Consider the following 12,349-nt stretch of genomic DNA (forward strand, 5'->3'; position numbering starts at 1 on the left):
GTATGTTTAGTAATTCAAATTAATTCATTATGTAATATTAAGTAGTAGTGTATTTTAGTTTTCAAAACAAAGATATTTTAAGGAATTCTGAAAATGCAACTTTTACGGACCATTGTTAAAAAAAGAAAACTTTTTCCCATTACAGAGACCTACCACAAAGCCCTGAAATTACTAGAAAATAGCATTTCATTATCTTTCCAAGACAATGTGAATATTGTATAACTATTTTTTAAAATGATAATTTGGAAAATTGACCATTCACTGGCACTGAGACTCCTGCGTGTTGAAAATCTTTTTAAGTTATTTCTTTATTTCCATACAAACATCCAACTTACATATCACAGCTCATTATAAAAATCATAATTATAATTAATGTTTTATAAACTTAAATACCTTAATTATTATTTTCTTCTTTAGCTGATGTGGTGATGGCATTTTCACTTCATCTTTGTCTATAGGTTGAGTCAAAAGCATATCTAAATTAAAATTTAACTGTTTTAAAAACTTTTAAATAGATATTTATTCATAAAATAAATAAATTGAATCATAAAAGTATGAAAATACTGAGACAAAATCAAATTAAAAATAAAACTGATAAACTTTTGTAACAGAAATATTTGTAAAATTTCTATACAAATGACACAGTTCATTTTATTTTTCTATAAAAAGCTATTTTCAAGTTTGGTAAAGGGAAACAGAAATATAAACTCAGATAATTTACATAAAGTATGAAAAATGTTCGGGAAGATTCCAATTGAAGGCGAGATAAATCGAGTTTTGTCAAAACATTTTTATTACAAAAGATAAAAAACATCAGACTATTTCTATATTTAGTAGGCATTTTTAATTTAGGAATATGGGTGGGTCGGAGACTATGAGCTCCTCCCTTATTGATAATATCAGTATGAAAGTGTCGAAAATGGAACGAGAGATGGATTATATGGACAATCGGCGGAGAATTAATAACTTAGTGATACACGGTTTGGAGGAGGAAGCCGGAGAATCGGCAATGGATACATTGGAGGCTGTTAAATCTTTTGCTGTGAATAAGCTGAATTTGCCCCTATTGCGATATGTTGATGCCAGGCGAGTCGGTAATAAATTTGGTGATAGGCCTAGAATAATAATTTGTCAGTTTAGTTCTCTTAGTGATAAATTATCCTATAAAAAAGCAGTTATTGAGTTGCGTAACTTAAATGTATTTGTTAACGATGACTTTTCTCGACGACTAAGAGATATTAGATATAAGTTATGTGTGTTTGGAAGGCAGAAGAAATCAGAAGGTGCTCATAGTATTCGTTTAACCTATGATAAAATATTTATTGATGGAGTGAAATATGGATATGATGAGATTTTGGGGAAAATTATTGTTGTTTCCTCATAGCAACCATTAATCCAGGCTACCTCTATTGTGGCATGGAATTGCGCCGGTATCAAAAATAAGCCGAACTCATTTTGGAAGTATATATCGCAATTTGATATAATTTTTTTTATCTGAAACTTGGCATTCTGCTAAAGGTAATAAAGTAATTTTAAGGTTTTATCGGATTATAATTGTATCATTGGTGATGCTTTTCGAGATGGTAGTAGTAGATTCAAGGCTGGATGGTTGCTGTTTATAAAAGTGTGTTTTTGTTATAAAGTAATTTATAGAGATGATTTTTTGGTTTTGATTAATATCATAGTCCCTGCGGGTGAATTTTTGTCATGTTTTGTTTATATGCAAGAGCATAGTTGGCAGGAAATTATTGAGATTTTAATTAATTTTCATTTCAATGAAGACTCTAACCTAATTATTTTGGGTGATCTTAATGCTTGGATGGGTACGGAAAATGTTATCCCTGATTACATTGGTGATGTTTTTGGTATTGATTATGCTAAAAGAAGAAGACCATCTAAGGATGCTATCGTGAACAGCAGAGGTCAAAAGATGCTTCAGTTCTGTATAGATAAAAACCTAATAATATTAAATGGTAGAATGTCGGGTGATGAAGCCAGTGAATATACATTTGTGTCCAGCTTGGGTTCATCGGTTATTGATTTTGGTCTAACAACTTCCTGTGTATGGGATTGTGTTAAATCTTTTTTTGTTGATGATTGTTGTTTATCGGATCATTTTCCTATAGTATTATGTTTGGACAATCCTGTTTAACTTAAGGTGACTAATAAGGGCAGCTTTTACGAAAGAATTTTTTGGAATTGTGAGACTATGAACACATTTGTGCGTGACTTTGAGAAATATTTGTTAGATTGTGATTCGGTTTCTTTATTAAGTGTTAGTAAAGTAATTGTCAAAATAGCTAATTCTCATAATATGAACTTTAAACCTAATGACTTTTTAAATATTAACAGTTGGTTTGATCTGGATTGTCGCCTAATGATCCGTAACAGAAATAGCTTGAGAGATTTTTTAAGCTTGGAGAGCGTTTAAGAAAAATGGTTTAGAATCGTATCGTAAATTATTTGTGTTATTTCGTAGTTTGGTTAAAAAGATTTGTGTAGCTAAGAAAAAAGTTCTTGTATACGGTTCAGAATTCGAATATCTTTCGTAAAAATAACAAATGGTTTTGGAATTTGTGTAAAATTAGAAATTATGATAGTAAAGTGAATATTTCTTTGGAGGAGTGGTTTACTTATTTTTATTCTTTATATGGTTCTTCACTTCCTTATAGTGTGGATTTGTCTGTTTTCAATGAGTGTTTAAGTTGGTCTGATGAAATTTTGGATGTAGACATTATGGACTCTGAATTGAGCTACGTTTTAAGTAAAGTTAAAGTTGGTTCTGCGCCTGAGGTTGATGGTATACCTTCTGAATTTTGGAGGATGGATTCTGTTTTTCTGATACTGCTTAAAAGTTTTGATAGAATCTTGAGAACGGGGGTAGTCCCAAAAGATTGGGGCAGTGCTATTCTATGTCCGATATATAAAAATGGCTCTAAATCAATCCCTAGTAATTATAGAGGAATTTCACTGCTGAACTGTGTGTCAAAGATTTTTTGTAATATATTGTATCACAGGTTGGTTACTTGGTTAAATTTAAACAGTATTTTATTTAAGAATCAGACCGGTTTTCGTGAAAAATATTCTACGATAGATAATATATTTATTCTGCATACCCTTATTACTAAGACTTTAATGAGGAAAAGGCGAAAAGTTTATGCTTTCTTTGTTGATTTGTTCTCAGCGTTTGATACTGTGGATAGAAATTTAATGTGGAAAAAACTTTTGAAATATGGCATTAGTTTTAAATTTGTTTCTTTACTTACAGAATTATATAGTGAGTCTAATGTAAAGATTAAATGGGGTCGTCTCTGTTCTAGGTCTTTTTTCACTGCTACTGGGGTTAGACAGGGCTGTGTGTTAAGTCCGGTGTTGTTTAGTATATATTTAAATGATTTAATTGAACAAATAACTAATTCTGACTATGAAGGTATAGAGGTGAATGGCATTGGTATCAAAATATTGGCTTACACAGATGACGTAGTCTTGATAGCTGATTCTGTTAGAGGTTTACAAAGATATATTAACATTTTGGATAAATATTTATTAGAAAATAACATGAGCTTGAATCTTATGAAATCTAAAGTTGTTGTCTTCCGTAATGGTGGTAAACTTGCTAAGTCGGACAAATGGTGGTTTAGAAACAATGTTATTCAGGTAGTTTCTCAATATAAATATCTGGGTGTCGTATTTAAATCTAATGGAAAATATAAATCCCATATTCAGATTGTTAAAAGGAACGCCTTTATTAAAACTGATAGAGTTATTCAGATGTGTAGATCGGCTAAATTACGTAATTTAAAAGATTGTTTAAGGATTTTTAATTCAATTGTCACATCATCTTTGTTATATGCTGCCGAGGTTTGGGGATATCAATCTGATGAGTTAGATCCGGTCTTGGCTAATTTTATTAAAAAGTTATTTGGTTTGTCTCGTTGTACCCCAAGATATTTGATTTTTATGGAGTGTTCGCTATTACCTTTGTCTTTTACAATACTAAATAAGTGTCTGAATTGGATCTTTAGGACTATTGAATTGGATGAAAAGCGATGGAGTAGAACGTGCTTATGTTATGTGTTAAATAAAAGGGATTTGCTGTGTTCTAAAAGTTTAAGAAAAATTTGTGCTGATAACGGTATTAATTTTGATGAATTACTAAATAATTATTACTGTTGCTCTACTTTGAAATTAAATTATTTTGATAATTTTATTCTTAATTTAAATCATCGTATTAACGTAAGTTCTTACAATGTCTGGTATAAGCACTTAAACAAATCCTTTTTTGACTGCTTGATTTATAACAGTAATTTCTCTTTTAATATTAGTTCTACGATAATGCAAATCAGATGTAATTCCCTTAATTTTTTACAGAATCATCGCAGAGAAATTTGCATATATTGTCAGGGCGATTTGCCATTGGATGCTTTTCATATGATAGCTAGGTGTACTAACTTAGAAAAAATTTGTGAAAGTATTTTCGGTATACCCAGTATTCAGTTTGATAAGTTTTTGGACCTTATTGTAATGCATGTAATTTTGATTTAATTAATTTTGTTCAAAAAATTAAATTATTTTTTAGGTAATCTTTTATTGTCTTATTGTTTCAGTGTGCCTTTGTACGAAGTATGGCATACATTTTGTTTCATTTTGCATATTAGAATATTCGATTTTGCCGAAAGGTGGCATTCGCTTTCTTCCTTTATAAGTGTGTTCGTGGCAAAGGATTTTTGGGAGTCTATCCGCTGTTAGACGTGACAACTTAATTCTTTTGTTTTTTTATAGGTGGGTGTGATTACTTCTTTTATATAATGTTCTTTTCTCTTGTTCGGATAGTTCTCCCCACAATTTTGTTTTTCTTATATATATATAAATTTTGATTAAAGATATAATTTTGATATCGCTTTGTGTAATATATTTATTTTTTTATGTATGTTTAATTTTCTCTGTAACTACTTATGAATTGTATTTGTATATTAGTGTTAGTTGTAAATGTTATGTATTGATTTTTGTATTCCCCGCATCATGAGTTCTTCCCAGCATGACTAAATAAATAAATAAATAAATTTAGGAATATCTCACTTGCTACAAGATTTTCTAACACAAGATAGTAACATTTTGCTGATAGATTTCCTGAATCACAGAACAAGAATAAACACAAACAATTGTGAGACTTTGAAAAAATTATGGCAGACTATCGAAAACAAACAATAAGACTTACAGAGCTTTAACATTGTGTTACTTCATGCGAATGCACAACAAATCTATGTTCGACAAGCCTACTGTAAAACAACTCTGGTGATATATATCCCATCACTCACCCTAAGAACTTAGTCTTGTAACCTCTGACCTCCACCATTTCTATACTTAAAGTCATGTTTAGTGGGACAATAATTTGACAGTGACAAAGAAATGACTAAAGCCATGCAAGCAATGTTGTGGAGTCAGAGTCTGAGTCATCAGAGTCAGATGTTTTAGCGCGGAGTTGAATTGGTAATATTCTTCCAACTCTGGCAACTCCAACATTAAATTTTACTTTTGGTAAAATGTGAATTATGAAAAATACTTTCTAATTAGTATCTAAAGAAATTTCTTAGAAAATGGACACCGATAAATTTTGATATCAAAAAGATTGCAAGGAGTCGATTCCGACTTGCTCTATTTTGTTGGGGATTATTTTTTGTTCATTATTCTATTTATTTTGGAGCATTTTATTTTGTTAAAGATAGATTACCATACTTCACCCAGGCAAACTTCAAAATTAACTCACCTTACTACGACGACTGCTGGTGGCAACTTATGATGTCATTGACCCAGAAACGACATCTCTGGGGAGATTTTCATAGGAAGTTAAAAGAATGATCTCCCACCCCAAATTGTCGTCGGAAACACAATGAAATAATTATAAAACTACTTGTAAGGGAGATGACACAAATTAACAAGACCAATTACTAGAATGAATGAAGTTTTAATGAGTAAGTATGCAAATAGGATCGAGTGGGTAAATGCTTTTAACGTTACCCCAAATGCAGAATAAGAAAGAGACAAATTGAACAATTGAACGGGATGATGGTAAGAATCAAATGACATTGACAAAAAGCTTTCCGGTTCCAATGACATTTTTTTGGTGATGGTTAGACGAATTAGTATGATTTGTTGTGCTTTTTTGACATTTTTTTTCATATTTTGCTTGTCGGTTTTTGTGGAGATAGTTCTAAGATTGTTGTAGCTTAATTTGTAAATCCTCAACTGTTGGAAAAGCTTTGTACATATTTGTTTTGGTTTTTTGATAAATTATCTTTATTTGCAAGTGATTCTCTAACATTATTTCTTGATTGTACAGTACATATTTGGGCTTTTACTAATAAATATATTTTTTTGCATTATGTGTAGTAATTATTTTGAGTTTTGACATTAATAACAATTTTCCTTTATTTTATTGCCTGCGCAAAGTCCAGACCCAGCACTTTCAAACTTTTCGTTTATGTAATGCACCGTTAGAATATTACCCAAGCTTTTGATTTGATAAATAAGACATTACACACCAAAATTTTATGCTTATCGCACACATGCTCTATACCAGTGATTACCAAACTTTTTCAAACCACCACCTCCCTCGGTTCCATAGTGAAGAAGAGAGAAAAGCAATCAACATTAGACAGATTCTTTAACTCCACAAACAGAAAAAAACATGACTAATAAAAATGCAAGACTGTGTATATACAACTGCATGCAATGTGTATGTATTTTTATTATTACATATGAATAAACATAGTAAGAAAGTATATATTTTTTATTTTGGGGTCTCCAGAATGAATTAATCAAATTCCCATAAAAACCTATGGTAAATCGATAATCGGTTAACAAACAATTCGGATAGCAAACAAAGTCTTGGAATGGATTACGTTCGTTAACCGATCGATCACCCACTGTATTTTAAATAGTTTTGCCAAGGTGGAACTATATATTACAAAATACTATACAACTAGCAAAAACCAACAACCAAAAATGAAGTTTTTAAGTAACAATGCACATTTATATTGATGTTTTATCATGCAACTTCCTATGTAATAATTTGTTACATTTTATCTTTGAAACATTAAACTTTAGTTTTTCAAAATTAGACTATGTTTAATTTCTTATCTGATATAATGAACATTGGTTATAATGAACCAGTTCTAATGGCCCGTACAGGTTCGATATAAGCAGACACTACTGTATATAGAACTCGGGGGCAAATTCTCTGGGCTTGCTTAGCATGCGCTGCATGCTTAAGAGAAAGTTTTGAATGTCAATATACTTTTTACATGAGAACAAATATGCCAATAATAATTTATTCTAACATGTAAACTCTTTTATCATTTGTGTTTCCTTTTACATTGGCAGCTAGCAGCTAACCATTTTAAGTCAATGCCATGCTTGCGGGAACTCGATCGCTTGCTCTTACGGAGATTTGCCGTGGCAAACAAGCGTGCGCGCATGACGTCATTCGAAGTATTTAACACGGCCAGATTGTGTCGAAAGCTTGCGGTACCCAGTCGGCATACATGTTTTGTGTACTGTGCGGATCTACGTAGGGACTAACAAAGCTTAAGCCTCGATCCTCCAGTGTCAAAAGCCAACAAAAATTGAATTATCATCATAAATTTTTAATACTTTTTCATTATAATATATTTTATGTGTAAATATAATGGGCTTTATAATAGTCCATACTTTTTTATTCACACCAAATAACGTTTCTGCCTATTGTTTAGTGCTAGAGATAGGTCTATTATTCTTATTATAACTTTCAACATGCCCAAAAATTTTGATCAGGATTCGCCCAATAGAATTAATATTGGATAAAACTAAAGTATAACATACACAAAAAAAAAACCAAAAGTCCAGAAAAAGAAATGTAAAATTTAATCATTATCAGGTTTCACATGTTATAAAAACAAGCATACAAATTGAACAAATCAAAACCAAATCAATCAAACAAAATCATTTTAAAAACAAGATGGCATATGATTAATTAGTGAAACAAGCATAAATACTGGTGTTAATCGATTAGAAAAATTGATTTACCAGATTTCAGAAAAGACCTCCACGCTCGCAAAAGGGAATTGTCCTTGTAATTAATTGTTGTGTTTTTCTTGCATGCTTTGTATATCTCCAGTTTTTTCAAGTGCTTGAGATAGTTGATGTCTGGGGAGTGATTATAAGATATGGTGTGGTGTGACACTTTTTGATTGACATTACGTGTTCTTTTATTCAATGACTGAAGGAATAAGTTGTAGTTCCTATATACTCCAACTTTTATGGTCCAACAGAGGAATGGAATAAACTATCAGAAGTTGACATTTATCACAAGGGTTCTTAGCATTTCTGAGCAATGAATATGCCTTGAGATATACACATTGCTCCACACCAAGATATATATACAACAGACAGAGAACCAACTTCTGTTATATATAATACAAAAAACAAACACTACACAAATGTTTTCCAACTCCCGAGTTCTTCTTCAGGTGCGACTGAATCTGATACCTGATGGTCTGAATGTAATTGAATGGTTACACAGCATTAAATTTATATTTATATTTTCGAATGATCATTCGAATTAGGTTGTTTTAAAAATTTTTACAAATAGACATTAGTTCCGACAACATTCCATCGAGTAACCATTCGGTCAAATCTGAAGAACTCGGGAGTTGGAAAACGTTTGTACACTGTTCATTTTTTGTATTATACACACCGGAAGTTGGTTCTGTGTCTGGTATATACAATGGAATTTCTTCTATGAGCAATTGAGGCATTATTTGCTTTTTTATCTCCCAGAAGATGCATCTAAGATGTTTGTTGTATCTTACTGGCTTGTAAGTTTTTACTTTCATTTTGTGGTGTATGGAAGAGAATGTGTATCTGTTGATTTGACCCTTAATTATTTTAGACAGATAATCATGCTGTACAGTAAGGTGCGTGATGTATTTTAGTTTTTCTGTCCTTGCTTCTTTAATAGAAGTGTGTGTGAAAATCTTTCTTACAAGGGCTCTGAAAATTGCAATTTTAAAAAAGAAGGGATCCCTTGAAGAAACAGGAATAAAAATTGAGTGGTATGAAAACTTACGAAAAATGAGGTGGTGATACGGCCATCTCAAATTATGATCACGATGTCAAGGAATTGAGCTGTGGAAAGATTTTCCTGCTCAACACGTAGGTGGAGGCCAAAGGAATTGTTATGTATGGAATCCAAAACTTCTTGTATTCTTGGTTGGCAGCACCAGATGACGAGAATGTATCTGGAGCATAATATTATGTTTTGCTTGAATAATAGGAGGACTGTTTTCCAGTTGTCAGACTACAAGTTCACAAAGTGTATTGAAAAGCTGGGCCTCTCACTAAGATGCCTCTGCCTTCTCATATGCTAGCCTTTCAAATTAGAAGAATGAAAAGTAGCAAACTAGGCCAGCCAGTTCTGGAATGTTTGAATGAATTTTCCAAGGTCATGAAGACATTAGAACAGAAAGTTCCAGAGCTTGCAAAAAAACAAGGTTCTATTTTTATTGGTGGATAGATTGACTCAATATTGGAGACTGTAATGCATTATTTTATTTCCAAGCCATATGTCATGCAGGAGTTCTAGTTAATTTACAGAATTGTTAATATTATGGTGGTAACTCTCCATGTTGTCAGTAATATATTGATTATGTATCCTTTCAATGTGTATTATCAAAAAATAAATATTCACAACAGGATCTAGTTGAGAGCCAGGCTTATGTATCCTGATGAAAGCAAAGATCTTCAGAGTGGCAGGTTAGATGATGTTTTTCATATGTAATATGCTAGCTAAGAGAGTATTTGTAAAACACAGAATGCTATTATGGAGTTTTTGGAGGTAACTGGGAGAGGCTTCTGTGCCCTCTGTGTCATTGATATATTTTATATTGCCTTGGCAGTATGTTGATCTTTTCATAAAGTCCTTGGTCTTATCCACTGACAGCAATGATGTCATTGTTAGTCAGTCATCTTCTAGATGTGCTGGACTAACAATGACATCATCTTCTAATGGAGCTCTATGTGTAGCATCCTTGATTGTCAGTAACACAAACCACTTAAGTGACTCGTGCTACTGACAATCAAGTTCATATGGACTTGGACAAGGCTTATCTCATATATCACTCCAGAGACATCAACCATCTCAAGAACTTGAAAAAAACTGGAGATATACAAAGCATATAGGAAAATTTGCAAGCATGGAAGGCCTTTTTTGAAGTCCAGTACACCAATTTTTTAAAATTGATTTACACCTTTATTCACATTTGTGTCATTGACCAATCGGATACTGCCTTGTTTTTAAAAGTTTGTTGTAATCTGATGATGATTGCTAAAAACTGTCAAAAATGTTAGTTTCTCATTCAATTTTATTTCTCTTTTGCCAATTTTTGGTTTTTTAAATGTATGTTATACTTTAAATCTATAACTTAAAAAATTCAGTAATAAATAAATAAATAATTCACCAAATTCTGTTCCTCCAGAAAAAATTCACAGTTCGGTTATTTAATTGTTAAAGAAACCCAGAGATCATTTGTTTCAAATTACTATAAACAATAAGAAAATTAAATATCTTACCTCCAAATACTTCTATAAAGGCACTTGCCATTTTCCTTTGTTGAGGAAGAGTACAATGATTTTCAATAGAAAGAATCACAGGATATCTAAACAAATAATTTTCGTACATTTTATAAATGTAATAAACATTCCAAGGTCTGATGTATCAATACTAAACCAAATTATCACTAAATAATTGGGCTTTTATTTTGCTATTATTAATAATTAGATATTAAGTAATTTGGTATCAGAGGTAGATGTTAGGTGCCATCTCTTATCTGAATTAATAATTATAATAATTTAATAATTTATTAAATGATTTAAAACAGTCTGGAAAAAAATAACTAGCCCAGAGTGAAATTTGAACCCGCAACCTCCGCTTACCGTGCGGTTACTCCACCCAGACCTAGAAGCAATTCTTTGCTTCTAGGCACCTAACATTTACCTCTAATACCAAATTACTTAATATCCAATTATTAATTTAAAATAATAGCCTAATTATTTATGACAATCATTTAGTTTAGTTTCATACATTTTACTTTACTTTTTTAAATTATATTAATATAGAAACATTAAATAACAATTATTCTACCAAAATTTCCCTAGACTGTATTTACATTTTGAGGTGAGTGCAGTGCAGAATTATATGCCAGTGTAATTTAAAAAAAAATCTTTTGAAATATTTACAGCAGACGCACAAAATTTTACATGATTATTTAACATTGTCTTCTAATATCTTACACCAAATTTCATCCTAATTAATTAATCCAGACATTAATTACACAAAAACAACCATTTTGTATGTATCTGTATATACACTATGCTGGGGTAAAATCGATAACCGACCGAGTGCAAGTTACGGGTCACGGCCACCGAGTCGTCCCCGGTCGACACCACAAATAACCAGTACGGTTATATCCAAATTAATACTTCCGAAAGTAAAAATCAGACGAAGGTTCGGATTGTGTAACTGGCAACACAACCAGACGGTAGAGTTTAAGTCTTGCTTTGTACCAATTCTTTCCTTTTGGAATCTTCTAAATTAATCATTAAATGTTAATTTAATTATAATTATTAAATTTATCAAGTGATAAAGTTTAGATGGTAACTAATTAAATCACTTGAAATTTAATTAGTAGTAGCATTAATATGTACTATATGTACAAACTTGATTTTTAGATTAAAGCCAAATGATTGCCAAGTTATGTCAAGCTATATTATGGCCAAATTACTTGAAATTTTATTAGTATTTAGCAGCATTAACACAGCCCGACATAATTCGGTAATCATTTGGCTTTAATGTAAAAATCAAATCTGTAGATGTTTATATCTGCAGTCTAATTATCTTCATGTTTTTACTTTGTTTTGTGTAGAACAGAAGGTTTGTACTGTGAATGCGAACCAATACATCCAAAATAAGACAAGTTTCAAACATCATCACAATATAACAAATTTTTATCCCATTGGTTTCTTTAATGTAAACATTATTACAGTTTCTTTAATTTTTTTTTCTTATTATAATTCTTTCAAAACAATAAATGACTTTCTGTACTTAAAATATATTTAGAGCAAACTGGATGTGAGACAACGAGATAGAAAAAAAACACACCTTACTGACTTCGAGCATTGAGTTTAATACTAAATCATTTTCAATCTATTCATAGTTAGAATCTACAAAAATGGAACAAACTAACAAATCAAATACAAAACTAGTGTTTTAAGAAATACAGAATTCTCTAATTGAGTGAGACCTACGAATAGG

At 31.3% G+C, this 12,349-nt stretch overlaps 2 protein-coding genes across 2 annotated transcripts in view; one reads left to right on the forward strand and one right to left on the reverse strand.

Annotated features, from left to right (window-relative positions):
• The window catches only part of sl (small wing phospholipase C gamma 1), a 154,401-nt gene that overhangs the window by 55,072 nt on the left and 86,980 nt on the right, over positions 1 to 12,349 (reverse strand). Inside the window, exons 11-12 of the mRNA XM_067289281.1 lie at positions 10,609 to 10,694; positions 394 to 476 (exon numbers count right to left, since the gene is read on the reverse strand). Of these exons, the coding sequence (XP_067145382.1) occupies positions 394 to 476; positions 10,609 to 10,694 (169 nt within the window). The remainder of the gene's footprint in view (positions 1 to 393; positions 477 to 10,608; positions 10,695 to 12,349) is intronic.
• LOC136990856 (uncharacterized) lies at positions 857 to 1,384 on the forward strand. Its single transcript, XM_067289310.1, has one exon. It carries the CDS (start codon positions 857 to 859, stop codon positions 1,382 to 1,384), a length of 528 nt encoding a protein of 175 aa, XP_067145411.1.

Source organism: Centruroides vittatus, unplaced genomic scaffold (assembly GCF_030686945.1).
Source record: "Centruroides vittatus isolate TY-2023 unplaced genomic scaffold, ASM3068694v2 contig_1343, whole genome shotgun sequence".
In the NCBI taxonomy this organism is placed as follows: domain Eukaryota; kingdom Metazoa; phylum Arthropoda; class Arachnida; order Scorpiones; family Buthidae; genus Centruroides; species Centruroides vittatus.